The sequence below is a fragment of the Mesoplodon mirus genome, assembly GCF_964341445.2.
Source record: "Mesoplodon mirus genome assembly, chromosome: 14".
NCBI classification, from domain to species: domain Eukaryota; kingdom Metazoa; phylum Chordata; class Mammalia; order Artiodactyla; family Ziphiidae; genus Mesoplodon; species Mesoplodon mirus.
The window spans coordinates 10617625-10632854 of record NC_138990.1 but is presented as its reverse complement, the minus strand read 5'-3'; the positions used below and the strand labels follow the sequence as shown (position 1 = coordinate 10632854).

The following is a 15230-nucleotide window of genomic DNA, read 5'->3' as shown; positions in this document are numbered from 1 at the left end:
ATATTTTAGATTCCACATACAAGTGATATCATACGGTATTTGTCTTTCTTTTTCTGACTCACTTCACTTAGTATGATAATCTTTAGGTCTATCCATGTTGCTGCAAATGGCATTATTTCATTCTTTTTTATGGCTGAGTAGTATTCCATTGCATATATGTGCCATATCTTCTTTATTCATTCATCTGTCAATGGACAATTTAGGTTGCTTCCGTGTCTTGGCTATTGTAAATAGTGCTGCTATGAACATAGGGGTGCGTGTAACTTTTCGAATTATAGTTTTGTCCAGATATATGCATAGGAGTAGGATTGCTGGATCATATGGCAACTCAATTTTTAGTTTTTTGAGGAACCTCTATACTGTTCTCCATAGTGGCTGTAGCAATTTACATTCCCACCAACAGTGTAGGAGGGTTCCCTTTTCTCCACACCTTCTCCAGCATTTGTTAGAAAATTCTTTTTTTTAATATGGCACATTATTAATAAAAATTATATATAACGTACTACAGAAAAGTACATAGAACATATGTGTACAGTTTAATATACATTTGTAATTATAAAGCAAAACTCTGCATAACTACCATCCAGGTCAAGAAATTCAGTATTCTGAAAGCCCCTGTGTGGTGTACCATTTCTTTTTTTTCTTTTTTTTTTCTTCAGGCTCATTTAATCCATACAACAAACCATGATATAGTTATTGTTTTTCCCCTTTTTACACATAAAGAAATTGAGATTGAGATTGAGAGAGCTTGCAACCTATGCCAAATCACCATGTTACCATAGCATGAGCCGTAATTTGAATTCAGTCTCTCAGACCACCTCGAAGCCCCATACCCTATTCACTACACTACAGAGACCTCTCCAAGCTGGGGTAGATCTTACTTTCTGCTCTTATGGTGTGCCATTTCTTAAATTCAATTTGTTTTATCATAACATGAACAACTGTACGAATAAGCCTGTTGTTTTACATTTAAAAATTAATTTCAGAAGAAACTATTGCTAGTGCTGATTTTTTTTAATTTTCAAGATAATTTGGCATTGGGAATTGTTGGCCCAACACTAAGATGCCTGAGAAGACTGTGGAAGATACTGTTATTTCCATGGTTTACAAAAGTCTTGGCCCCAGTTGGTAGCGGTGGTGCCACAGCTTATAGCTGAGCCCTAGGCCAACAGTTGCTCCCCTGCAGTCACTCCAGGCTCCAGGAAACGGTGGGCAGTCCTTCTCGGTGACTAACTGGTGCCACAGTTAACCGTTAATTCCTGTGAGCAATACCTCTGTTCCTTGGTCAGAAGTTGATAAGTAGTTTGGGCTTCCCTGGTGGCTCAGTGGTTGGGAGTCCACCTGCCGATGCAGGGGGCACGGGTTCGTGCCCCGGTCCGGGAGGATCCCGTGTGCCGCGGAGCGGTTGGGCCCGTGAGCCATGGCCGCTGGGCCTGCGCGTCCGGAGCCTGTGCTCCGCAACGGGAGAGGCCACAACAGTGAGAGGCCCGCGTACCGCAAAAAAAAAAAGTTGATAAGTAGCTTCAGAGTTACATTGGCCAATGGGGTAGGTGTATGGTCTTTGCCATTTTGGACTGCATTTGCTGTCTGCCTGGGACTCTGGGCACTTTTAAAAAACTCTTGGGGCAGATTGCCCGTGATGGTTGGGTGAAGGGTCCAGGACCCAAGGACCGGGAAACATCACCCTAGACCAAGATTCCTCCGCCTCGGCACTTCTGATGCTGTGGACTAGATCATGCTTTATTGGGGCTGTCGTGTATGTTGTAGCGTGTTTAGCAGCATCCCTGGCCTCCACCCACTAGATACCAATAGCTTTCTCTCAGCTGTGACAACCAGTTTCCAGACATTGCCCAGACGTCCCCCAGGCAGCTAAATCACCCCCAGTTGGGAACCACTGCCTTAGAGGGTAGAATTCACATGAGGCTCATGGTCCCTCCCCTGCAGCTGTGGAGGAGGTGGGAGAGGCAACCCGGCTGAAGGCCCCTAATTTGGAGCAGTAGGAGGAATTAAGGCAAAGATAGGAGGAATGCAGCAGGCAGATAGATGGAGGCGGTAGGTTGGGGAGGGGCCTTCTGGGTAGCAGGAAATGGCAGTGGGCAGAGGGAGGGTGGGTGCAGAGCTCTGCGGCTCTGAGGCGCCAGGCAAGCCTCCATTCACAGAAAACTGGGAGGAGTGTGTTAGCACAGAACCCCGTCTCCCCCCTAGAGAATGGCACTCAAGCCTTCCCTTCCCGCTCTTGAGCCGACCTTGAGCTCTTAAGCAGCATTAGATCTTTCTAAGAATTTTACCGCTTTCCTCTTGACCTTGTAGAGAGAGTCATGTGACTCTCTCAAGTGGGCTGGTTCCTTGGAGAGAGATTGCAATCGTTTGACATTTATTCACCCATCAGACATGTGTCCGGCACCCACTTGGGCAAGGGCTGTGTGAGGTGCCAGGGACCCCACTAATCACCCAGGCCTGGATGGTCTGACTCAACCAGCCCAGGCAGCCCTGGGAGAAGACAGTAAGCCTGTCATCAGGCTACCCAGCTCACATCCCAGCTCGGCCTCCTGGCTGTTGTGTCTCTTTGGGCCTCAGTGTCCTAGTCCCTAGTCTGTAAAATGGAGTAGTAAGAATTCTTATCCCGTATGGGTGTTGAGAGAATATACAGGCTGTAGAGCAGTGCCTGGCATTAGTGGGTAATCAGTGATATTAATAGCATTATTTTTAATTTTTTTAAAAATTAAAACTACTACATAAGGACTGTAATAGACTTAACAAGTGTCAAGAAAATTCTGAGGGACAAGTGATCAAAGACTCACAGAAGTGGCTCTTTTGAGATGGGTCTTAAAGGATTAGTGAGACTTTATGGGGGGGGGGAAAAAGGGTTGTGGGAAGATCATGCACTAAAATTCAGGCAGAAGAGCCAGACAGCAGGAAGTCACAGATTGTGAGCTTGCGAGCCCGGCTCACTGGGGGACAGCTGCTGGCCTTAGGGTCCGGAGCTGAGGGAAGAGGGTCTGGGAGGCCAGGTGGGAGAAGGGCCTTCTCAGGGGGACTCAGTCTGAATGGACATAAGTCCCAAGCCCCTTTGGCTTGGGCCTGCTTCATTTGTTACTTCTTTGCTCCAAAATAGATTTAGAAGAACTCGCCATTTTCATCCCATTCTCCCTCCCCTGGGCAGTGAAATACTGCATCTGCTCCCTTACACGTCAGTGTTTCACAGCTTTTAGAGACTGGAAAGCAAATTCGTCTGCTGCCCCTGTGCTGTCAAAAGGGAACCAGGTGGGGGGATGCTGGCAGCCACTTCACAGGCGAGTCCAGCAGACGGACGGAGCACTGGCCTCCCTTGGCTGGGTGCCTGTGCTTCCCACCTCTGTGACCGCTCAGGAGATGTTGTTGGCCATCGGGGTGCACAGAGGAGCAGATCTGTGGGCCACTGGGTCGGGATGCATTTTCCACCCGCCTCTTCTGCTGCTCACACACTGCCTCAGGGCAGGGGCTGGACACCATCCTGGGAGATGTGGCTAATAAGCAGGGCATCTGTGCCAAAGGACGGTGTGTTTATCTCTCTGGAGCCTGTGGTGTTGTGCCCGAGGCTTTGCTGAATCAGACCAGTGCTGTCTGGCATCCCCTTGCTGCTGAGACCTCAGTCCCAAGGTCACGAGTGTCCCCTGGATGGCTCTGGCCTTTGCTTCACTGCTCTCTGAAACTACCCAGAGTGAACATATATTTACTGAGCACTTACCAGGCCCAGGGGGTGTGGTTACATGAGCAAGATAGACACCATCCTCGACTTTGTGGAACTTACAAGTCTTGTGGGAGAGACAGACATTGAATAAACCATTGCACGTGGTATGGATAAGGGCTAAGAAAGGGGACTATCCAGGGAGTGGCAGTGAAGAACAGGAGAGGAACCTAATCTTCAGGGGGTGCTGAGGTCAGGAAAGGCTCACAGAGGAAGGAAGACTCTCCCTGGTATCTGAGAATACTGCTTAGGGGGCGGGACAGCATGGGGCTGTTGGGGAGACCCCCCTCTCTGAGCTGGCTTGTGATGGAATCCAGTGGGCTTCCCCAAGCTGCCTGTGTCTTTGGCGCTGTGGCCATCCCTCTCTTTCTTAAATTTCTTGCTTCCTTTCAGACTACTCGTTTGTCCCCTTAGCTGTCTTATCTTGCTCCCCAGATATAATTTCGGCCTTTCCAGAGGGTGGCCCCATTTTTGGCTTCATGACCTCAAACCACCCTGCTGTGTTGCCAAATGACAGATTGAAGGAGGTCGGTGTGGAGCTGTAACAGGACATAGAGGTTCCCAAGCATGTCCCAGCCATGAGCAGAAAATCTTCAGGGCATTCAGAAAAATTAATCAAGCCTCACAGCAGCATTTTCTGTAGCTTGGAGGATGCTTCTTGCATCGAAGATGACACTTTCCACCAAATAGGATGAATGAAAATCACATTTCTCTTTCTTCCCCTCTCTCCCCTCCAGGCTAATATTTGGCACCCTTTACCCTGCATATTCTTCCTACAAGGCTGTGAAATCGAAGGACATTAAAGAATATGTAAGTAGCACTTTTTGGGGGCGGGGTGGTGGTGGTGATGGGGTCCGATGGGGGAATCTGGGCGAGCAGTGCAGGGGCGGGGCGCAGATGCCCTCTTTGGTGGGTGCTGGGAAGCAGCGCAGTACAGCGACCTGCTGGGTGTGACCCAGGAGTCCTCTCCCAGCTAGACCTCCTCTTTAGACCTAGAGTGTGGAAGTGAGCAGAGCGGGGAGGCCTGGCAAGGGGAAATGGCACCTGGAATTGGAGGCCCCCAGTGGCCACAGGCCACTCGATGGCCTTGGAAGAGTGACATCATCTCTCTGAGCCTCAGTTTCCTTGTCTGGACTGGAAAGCAGTGTTACTGGGAGACCGTCTGGCATTGGAGGCAGGAGCACAGGTCCTAAAGCCCAGCAGACCCTGCCTAGCAGTTGGGATCCCCATGCCGGTGCTGTGATTTGAACACCCCACAGTTTAAGCCCTGTTGCTTTATAAGCTTTTAGAGGGCAGGAGTTACCATCCTCCTGTGACTGCTTCCCACTGCACCTCGCAGAGAGCTGAACACACGGGCAGGGGATTAGGAGTCCTTACTGGTTGGAGGATTGTATTACTGTTGGGTGACTTGGGTGCCCCAGTCACAGCCCTAAATGTGCTGGGCACCTCTGGGCAGGAGAACCATCAGACCACACCTTGATTGATGAAGACCTGTGGGGGGTGGCTGGGGAGGGAGGAGTGTCCCTCCCCAGGGAGGACAGTATCCCAGGTCGAAGTACAAAAGATACAGATTTTGTCATCAAGAGACTGAAGTCAAGCCCTGGCTCTGATGTCTGATTGGCACAATGCTTGACAAGAATCTTCACTTCCAGGAGCCTCGGTTTCCTCATCTGAGCAGTGGGTGGATATCAACAATCCTAGCGCCTAGTGTTGTGAGGGACAAAGAGTCTTTGCTCTGCTTTTACTCAGAAGAGGTCACTTGGCAAGTTAGGCACAGGCAAAGAAATCATTCAAAGCAGGTTTGGAAGTTCTCAGCTTTCCCAGGATGTCTTTAGGATGAAACCAGCCTCCTCCAGATCAGCTCAACCAGAGCTGCCTACACCCACTCTCTGAGTTTCTTAGAACTGCTTGCCTGGCTTGCATTTGCTACGAAGCAGGGGATCCAGACGGGGCGTGTTCTCCTGTGGAGGCTGGGTCCCCAGCATGTGTCTGTGAACGCATCTCAGAGTGTGAACTATAAATAGCTGTTAAGTTGCAAGCACAGACCTTCATGATTCCTAATGGGCTCGGCCCAGGGGAAAGCACTGGGCAGCCTCCTCCAGGTCTCCCTTTCCCCGACTGCTTCCAGCCTGGGGAGGGGGGGACACTGTGCCAGGAAAGGAAGCAAAGCAGGGGTCACCGCAGTTCAAGGTCTGATCCTCCGATTTGCAGGGGTAGAAACTCAATGCTGTCCGCTCATCCGGGAGAGAGCAAACCCTGGTGAATTGTTTTGCTCTGTCTAAACTCACAGGAGCCTGGCTTATGACTAGAACGGCACTCATTAATTTAAAAGGAGAAATATAACTGACAGGCGGAGCAGCTGTTTATGTTGGCGGTGAGCACGTGCCTTTCCCAGGAGGGAACGCTTGAGAGCTAAGATTAGACAGTTTCTCGGTAAAAATGGAACTGGAAGCAAGGCACCCGGTGGTATTACGGGAGACCTGCCTCCTTTTCCTGCGCTTTTTCACATGCGCTCACCTCACACACTTGCGTGCATGCTCACGTGCTTTCTCCCACGCGCATTCACACTCCTTTTGACCAACAGACCCATTTGTCCAAGAGGGAAACCTGGAAACTTCCTTTAACTCCTGTCCCTTCCTCACCACCCGTCCCCACCCAGACGCCCAGGTGGTGACTGTGACCCTTCCTTTGTATCCTCCTTAAAATCTTTCAAACCAGGTCTCTCCCTCTGTGCTGCCTGTCTCTTCAGTGAGGCTCTCATCATCGTTTCCTGGAATGCCACAGTGGCCTCCTGTATTCGATTTTTTTTATTGCCACGGTAACAAATGACCATGAATTTAGTGGCTTAAAAGAACACAAATGCGGGACTTCCCTGGTGGTCTAGTGGTTAGAACTCCAGGCTTCCACTGCAGGAGGCACAGGTTCAATCCCTGGTCGGGGATCTAAGATCCCACAAGCTGCACGATGCAGCCAAAAAAAAAAAAAAAAAAAAAACCAAAAAACCCCACAAATGTATTATCTCACAGTTCTGGAGGTCAGAAGTTGGATGGGTCTCACTGGGTTGAAATCAAGCCTCCTTTGGGAGGCTGTAGGGGAGAGTCCATTTCCTTGCCTTTTCCAGTTCCTGGAGGCCACCTGCATCCCTATGGAGGCCACCTGCATCCCTAGGCTCGAGCCTCCTTCTCCATCGTCAGAACCAGCAGCATCGCGTCTCCCACCGTTCTTCCGTAATCCTGTCTCCCTCTGACCGCAGCCAGGAAAGGTTCTCCACTTGTAAGGATCATGTGAATGCATTGGGTCTGCCTGGATAATCCAGGATAATCTTCCCATCTGAAAGTCCTTAACTTAATAACTGCAAAGTCTCATGTGTCTTATAATGTAATATACTCACAGGTTCTGGGGATTAGGACGAGGACATTTTGGGGGCAGGGACTGTTATTCTGCTTGCCGTACCGCTAACTGCTTCCTCCACCTCCTGTCCCTCATCTCATGCTCTGTTGTCTACATCACTTCTACAGGCCTTTGAAAAATGGAAATCTATTCATTTTACTCCCCCTGGATCCTCTCATGGCTGCTTATTACCTGCAGGATGAAGTCCAAACTCCATTAGGCAGTGTTGAACTTTCTTGATCTTGCTCTCCCTACTTTCCAGCCACTTCTCTACAAGCATTCAGTGCTTCTTTTTTTAAAAAATATTTATTTTCTTTATTTTTTTGGCCGTGTTGGGTCTTAGTTGTGGCACGTGGGATTTTTTGTTGTGGTGGGCGGGCTTCTCTCTAGTTGTGGCGTGAGGGCTCCAGAGCACATGGGCTCTGTAGTTGGCGGCACACGGGCTCTGTAGTTGAGGTGTGCGGGCTCAGTAGTTGTGGCGCACGGGCTTAGTTGCCCTTCAGCATGTGGGATCTTAGTTCTCTGACCAGGGATCGAACCCGCATCCCCTGCATTGGTAGGCGGATTCTTTACCACTGGACCACCAGAGAAGTCCCACGTTCAGTGCTGTTGTTCTCAACACCCAAAGTGTGGTCTGTGGACCGGCATTATCAATATCACCCGGGAGCTAGTTAGAAATGCAGGGTTTCAAGCCCTACCCAGACCTCCTGAATAAAAATTGGCATCTTTAACAAGATCCTCAATTTGAGAAACACCGCTCTTGACATTCATAGCTTTTTATGTCTTTCCAAACTTACTGCACTAGTCAAGGTTTTGAGACAAAAACTTAAACAGAAAGGAATTTATGGGAATTTGTAGGATTAACTAGAAGCCTGGGGAAAGATATTCAGAAATTGGGGAAGATCTGAGAAGTCTGGGTGACAGCCAAGCTTATACCTCAGGAAGGGTCTGGTTAGGAAGCTGCTGCCCAGGTCACCACCATGGAACTGGCTGCCAGCTGCCCATGGCTTTGGAACATTTCATGAAGATTCAAAACCCTGGATAGGGGCATTTGATTTTTCCAAGCCAGGATAATAGGCCTTGCCTCCCGTAAAGACCTGCATGCTGGGAGACACCCTCCAAATGAGAAGGCTTTGGATGCTGGTAGTTTAAAAAAAAGATACAGGGGCTTCCCTGGTGGCGCAGTGGTTGAGAGTCCGCCTGCCGATGCAGGGGACACGGGTTCGTGCCCCGGTCTGGGAAGATCCCACATGCCGCGGAGCGGCTGGACCCGTGAGCCATGGCCGCTGGGCCTGCGTGTCCAGAGCCTGTGCTCCGCAACGGGAGAGGCCACAACAGTGAGAGGCCCGCGTACCGCAAAAAAAAAAAAAAAAAAAAGATACATATACACGTGCGCACACACACATGTGCACGCATGCACACACACACACACACACACACACACACCCTCAGAGATATTGCACGTTTGGTTTCAGACCACAACAATAAAATGAATATCACCAAAAAGTGAGTCACACAAACTTTTTGGTTTCCTACTGCATATAAAAGTTGTGTTTACATTATGCTGTAGTCTGTTAAGTATGCAATAGCATTATGTCTAAAAAGAACACTATATACACCTTTATTAAAAGATAATGCTTGGGCTTCCCTGGTGGCGCAGTGGTTGAGAGTCCGCCTGCCGATGTACGGGACACGGGTTCGTGCCCCGGGTCCGGGAAGATCCCACGTGCCATGGAGCGGCTGGGCCCATGAGCCATGGCCGCTGAGCCTGCGCGTCCGGAGCCTGTGCTCTGCAACGGGAGAGGCCACAACAGTGAGAGGCCCACGTACCGCAAAAAAAAAAAAAATAATGCTTTTGGGAAAATGGCACCAATAGACTTGTTAACCACAGACCTTCAGTTTGTAAAAAAAAAAAACAAAACTCCCAAAACCCACAATATCTGCAAAGTGCATTAAAAAAAGCACAGTAAAACGAGGTATGCCTTTATATTATATATATGAAAATATATATAATATAATGATCTATATTACAGTTACTTCTTGGGCTGCACAACATCCACATCCACTTTTTTACCCAGGTTTTGGCTTTTAAAAAAACCTTCCAGGGATTTCCCTGGTGGCACAGTGGTTAAGAATCCGCTTGCCAACGCAGGGGACACGGGTTCGAGCCCTGGTCCGGGAAGATCCCACATGCCGCGGAGCAACTAAGCCCGTGCGCTACAGCTACTGAGCCTGTGCTCTAGAGCCCGTGAGCCACAACTACTGAGCCTGTGCTCTAGAGCCCGCGAGCCACAACTACTGAAGCCCACGTGCCTAGAGCCCGTGCTCCACAACAAGAGAAGCCTCCGCAATGAGAAGCCCGCGCACCGCAATGAAGAGTAGCCCCCACTTGCCGCTACTAGAGAAAGCACGCATACAGCAACGAAGACCCAACTCAGCCAAAAAGAAAAAGAAAATAAACCTTCCAACAAGAATTCTCTACCACTCATTTATTGATGCTTGCTAAATCCAATTCTTCATCTGAGTCCAGCTCCAGATCCAGTATCCTCTGGCTCTGACAGGATCTAACCTTAATATTCAATACTCTAAAAATTAAATTGTCAAGTGAACCATCACTGATACACCCTATATACTATATTAGGGGGAGAAGGAGAATAAATAAAAATAAAATTAGTTAAAATATTTAAATCTATACCTAACACAGAAAGGAAGAAAATGGATAGAAGGCGCAGTCCTTATTTAGGCAAGTGGTCATGATTTCATAGTTGGTATTTATGTCTTTTGTTAAAAGATGATTTTTAAAAGGGTAAAATAATGATTCTTGTACAAATATAAAATTAACACATGTTGAAAATTTTACTTAACTCATTAAGTAATGAGGGAACCAGTAAGGTGTTAAAAAACAGTTCAAAGGAGACTCCAAAGAACATATATATATATAAGCATTGAGGAATAACTAAATGAATTTGTTCATAGATATTCAACTGATTTCTTGGGAAGTAGGGCCATTGGACCCAATTGTACCTCCATTGGACAAAATTCTTTGGCACATCTATAGACTAAATTATTTGCATTGTAATCAGTTTTCTGTAACTTACAAAGTTGCAAAATGGCTCAAAGACATTGTAAAACAAGACACCTGCAGAATTAAGATAACTCGGAAGGCTGCTCTGGACAGCACCTAGCATCCCACAGGGCACCCATTCCAAAGTCTTTCACAACTTTTCCTATTACTTCCCTCTTCCACCATCCAATCAGTGCTCCCCTGTGCCTTCAGTGTGGTTTCTTCTCCAAGTGTGTGGCCTAAATCTTCATTCCTGAGGCCTTAGTAGTCTTACGTCTGTAGGGTTGTAGTAGTGATCCATTGACTTTACCTCTGAATAAGACAATACTAGGGGATCCCCTAGAGGACCCCTAAATTCCATCCACCCTCCTTCCGGCCACATTGTGTAGTAGCAACTCTAGTTCCCCTTGATAAGCAGGATCCGTCACCCCAAGAAAGCCCATGAGTCCCTTTATTATCTATTTCCTAGTGGCATGGTGGTCTTGAAATGGCCAGGTGACCTTCTAGTCTCTGCTTCCACTTCATCAGAACCATTTTATATCCCTCATGGAAGCATCCATCTTTCGAGTACTAAAATTATTAAAAAGCAGAGTTCAGAGGTTTGAGGATGAGAAGCAGAAGTGTTGTGAGTGGGTTAGACCAGTGTTTCTCAAACTTTAACATGCATATGAATAAATAGAGAGTTTTATTAAAATGCAGATTCGGATCCATTAGCTCTGGAGTAGGGCCTGAGATTCTACAAGCTCCTAGGAGTTTCCAGTGGTGCCAGCCCATGAACCACATTTTGAGTTACAAGGAGCTAGCGTTAGGCTTAATCATAAGAAACACCACCCTCATTTCCTTGGTTCCTGAACCTTTAGATTCTGGCTAAGATGCAGTACCTAGTGTTGGTCACTAGTTCAGAGAGGAAACTGCATCCTGTAGGACAGCATATCACCTCACAGAACGCTGACTCCCACCTGGTTCTTTTCTGGAACTCTCCAAAGCTCCTGTAGCATTGTATAAGGCCAGCTGCCTCAGGGCACTGGGGTACATGATTAGATCAGGGGTTCCCCAAAACATCAGCCTACTGTCATATTTCTTTTGCTGTAGAAGAGGGCCCTTGGTCAGAAGCAATGTTGGGATACATCAAAATGAAAAGGGCACTCACTGAGTCCACAGCTTGCTGTATGGCTGCCAGAAACGTGGCAGTGGGAAAAGCAAGTCCACATACCCAATAAATGAATATTCCAGAAAAGAGTCTATGCTGCCCTTTCTATGAAGGAAGGGGCTTGTTATGATGAGCCTGCTCCCAGGATGCTGGCTGGTGCTTTAAGATATGGTACTGTCCTAGAGATACTTAGTCACTACTGCTGGCAACTTGGTGTCTGAGCAGGGTCCTGGCCAGGTCGCCCTTGGTGAGAGGGATGAACATTGCTGAGCCCATGTGTTCCCTCTGTCTACATGACCACTGGTCCATGAGCCCATTGAACATGCAATATCATGCTGAGGTAAAAGGCTCATAGACATCCATAGGGCTGGTCATCTCATCCACCTGATTACCAAGAGCCTCCTCTGCCATCAGGACCTTCTGGTGAGCATTAGCAAGAGCCACAAATATTTGCATTCTGTGGGCCCATTCATATAATTTCCAAACCACCTCAACACCAATCGCTCAGTCTTGTCCCTTCCAAGTACCTCATCCTCTATCCAAATTCTTACCTGGTGTTTTAAAATGTATCCCAGATTTGTTTTAATCAGGTATGGTAAGGCATGCAGACACAGAAATGGCTCATGGAGGAAGAAGCTTTTACTCACAGTTCCCTGGAAGTAGGAGGCACAGCACACCATGCAGGGCCACATGGAGAAGCACCAGGGTCAGTGAGGAGTTAGAGGGGGAAATGTGGGCAATGACCTTTATCATGGTTTCTGTGGGAAAGGCAAGGCAAGGCAGAGTAAGCCAGCTTAGAACTGGCTAGTTGGAATAATTTCAGCAGGCTCGGGGGTGTGGGGGCTGCCTCTAGTTATCTGGTACCAGGTCCTGGGATGATTAGGGCTGGGAAGTATTGGCTCAACCTACGAGAGCTCCATAAAGGAGGTAGTTTGGAGTATGGATCCTGGATTGGTCAGTTTGCATGTTTGCTCTGGGGCAAGAATGTCTCAAGAATTAGCTAGTCCTAGAGGGGGCAGTCTCTCTCCAGTCAGCAGGACCCCAGATGTCAGAGCATCAAGACTACAGAAAATAAGAAAATACAGTTAATAAACCGGGTGACAGTATAAATGTGTTACCTCAGGACAGTTCTTCTTCCAGGCTAACTGTGCTGCTCAGAGTTCTGCCTGCAGGAAATTTCCTTCCCCACTCTCTCCAGGTCACCCCTGACTATACAGTTGTCCACTGTGAGCTCGTGCCAGCAGATGGTGCAGACTCATCTGTCAACCAGGCTCACATTTGTCCTTTCTCAGTCATTTGGCCTGGGGAATTCCCCTTGAGGCTGAAGCAGGGCCCAGATGCAGGAGGGAATGTGAGAGGCTCAAGAAATATTAGTGTGACTGCATCGGGGAGGCTAAAGGTGAGGCGAGGCTAAGAGGTGGCTGAGTTTGCTGTCTCCACAACTCATGGGGGAGGCCTTTTGCAGGCTCCCAGGAGCCCTGGGAGCAGGGTCTGATGGGCTGTGGGGTCTCAGCCCACCTCTGTGGCTCATGGAAGGTCAACAAGCTCTGCTTCCCACCCTTTATTATGACCTGGGGTTACCACTGCTCTCCTATCTTCTCATTCCTGTGCTTGACCAGTCCAGAGGGAGTTCCCAGTTATGCTGTCAACTGTCCACTCCAGAGCTGCCCCCAGTGATAACCTCGCAAATCAGCAATAACTTTCTCTTTTTTGGATGCTGGCCCACCCAGGCTCCCCCTCATCTTGCAGGGAATTTTGGGTAGAATCCCTCAAACCTGGCAAGTTCTATTTCAAATCTTGGAAAAATAACTTTCATTTGGTTTCTCCGAGGCCTAGTGGGGAAAACCATTTCCAGGTGATTTATTTATGGTTTCCATGAATGAGTCACCAGTATTTCATTTATCTTGTTAGGCTCAGTGAGTCATTCTCAGACCCTTCCTTCTGCATGGAAGTGTTTTAAAGTGGAGGAGTACATGATGGAAACTTCTTTTAGGCTAACACTTCCAGCCTCCTCTCTGCCTTGGCTCCCTCACCTTTGTCTTCAGCCTCAACCTCCCTCCTGAGATTTAGTTTTGCCTTTCCAGAGGCCTGTTGGGCCTTCTTCTTGGATGTCCTCTGGGACCCCCAGACTGTCCTCTGCCTCATGGAGCTTAGCTTCTTCTCCCTAAATTGGCTCTTTCTTTACTTTCTTGCTAGTGTGAGAGGCTCCATAACTATCAGTCACTCATGCCCTGGCTTCATCAGGTCCCTTTCATCCCATGTATACCTAGCCATCCATCTCATGGGGAGCATCTGTTGCTTTGCAAGCTATCTAATTTTGTCTTCTCAAAAAGCCACCTAGGCAACGGGAGAGGCCACAGCAGTGAGGGGCCCGCGTGCCGCGGAAAAAAAAAAAAAAGCCACCTAGACCAGTATTTTCCAAAATATATTCCATCTCAACCTTTTTGAGACTGTTCTTTCTTTTCCATTCACAACACCCAATATTCTAATCCAGGCATTTAAAACATATTCACCTAGAACCTACTATGTGCCAAGAACTGTTTTGGGTACAAAAGATATAATGATGTGCAAGAAGAACTGGTCTCTACTCTCAGGGAACTTACAATGTAGGAAGAAAAACATCAGAATAAACAGGTACTTTGAAAGCAGAGTGGTAAGTGTTATGACAGGGAACATGTGTGATACCATGGGAGGAAGAAAGGAGAGGATACGTAAACTTTGGGCACTTCCTGGAGGAAATGACAGTTAAGTTGACATCTGAGGGCTGAAATCTGGAGGCAAAAGAAGATGCTCTATTAGGAAACTGAAAGAGGTTCATTATAGTTGGAGTGGAAAATTCGAGAAGGTATGTGTGAGGAGGAGAGCTTTTGGTGGAGGTAATCAATGTCCAGTTTATGCAAGGACTTGTAAGCCAAGTTAAGGAATTTGGGCCTTATTGTAACAACAATAAGGAGCTATTGAAGGCTTTAAGCTAGGAAGGAGAATCATCAAATTTGGGTCATTCTGACTGGAATATGGAGGACGGATTGGGAAGGGGGTAGAGGTATAAAAACCAATCAAAAGGCTGTAGTTTTGTTCTAGGCAGGAGATGGTGGTGGTCTGAAGTAATGGTAGAGGGATGGAGAAAAGATAAGTTCAAGAGAAATAGGAGGGTGAAAGTGACAGAACTTGGTGATTCATTGGCTGTGTTAGGTGAAGAATGCAAAACTTCCTTCAGGGAGAATGTCTAGTCTAGGGTTAGAAGAGGATGCCAAGAACAAAGCCCTGGGGAGGAATTGATGAGCCTGAGAAGTAGCCAGAAAGTTGAGAGGGAAATCAGGTAGTGTTGCGAGAGCTTTTCAGTAAGTGATAGTTTCACATCTAGCTGAAAAGGCAAGCAAGTCAAGTGAAAAACTGAACAAGAGTCCCTTACACCCCCTTGAAATATGTTACAAAGACCCCAGTGAGGGCAGTTTTGATGTAATGGATGCAGTGCACTGAGTAAGTGAGGGATGAGGAAGTAGAGACTGCAAGTGTAGGTGACCCACTGGAGAAGTTTGTATCTAAGGGTTGTGTCAAGGAAAAATATTGTTTTAATTGTTGTTGTCATTTTCCTTTGTTTTTAACCAAAGATACTAGAGTGTGGTTTGAACACTAAAAAGAAAAAGCCTCCAGAGAGGGAATTCAGGCTCCTGGCAGTGTATCTGGATGCCAGTGTTGGGAATTCCTGGATCTTGGGCCCCAGTATGCCATGGACTTTACAGCTGGACTAGATCTTGTTTGCTCCCTGATAAGGAGCCCATTCTGCTGCAGATAACCTTGATAGCATGTAGCATCTTAGTAGTTTCTTTTGATGGACTAAGCCAGCCTTGTTTCCAGGGGACCGTCTTGTTTTTCTAAATAGAGAAGGCCTCGAATTA

At 47.6% G+C, this 15230-nt stretch overlaps 1 protein-coding gene across 4 annotated transcripts in view; it reads left to right on the top strand.

Moving 5' to 3' along the window:
* The window catches only part of REEP1 (receptor accessory protein 1), a 111437-nt gene that overhangs the window by 47227 nt on the left and 48980 nt on the right, over positions 1 to 15230 (top strand). For all 4 annotated transcript variants that reach the window (XR_014295939.1, XR_014295940.1, XM_082643036.1 and 1 more), the window contains exon 2: positions 4465 to 4537. Coding sequence is in view for 2 of the 4 variants with exons in the window: in XM_082643036.1 (XP_082499162.1) it covers positions 4465 to 4537 (73 nt within the window). In the remaining 2 variants the exon portion in view is untranslated. The remainder of the gene's footprint in view (positions 1 to 4464; positions 4538 to 15230) is intronic.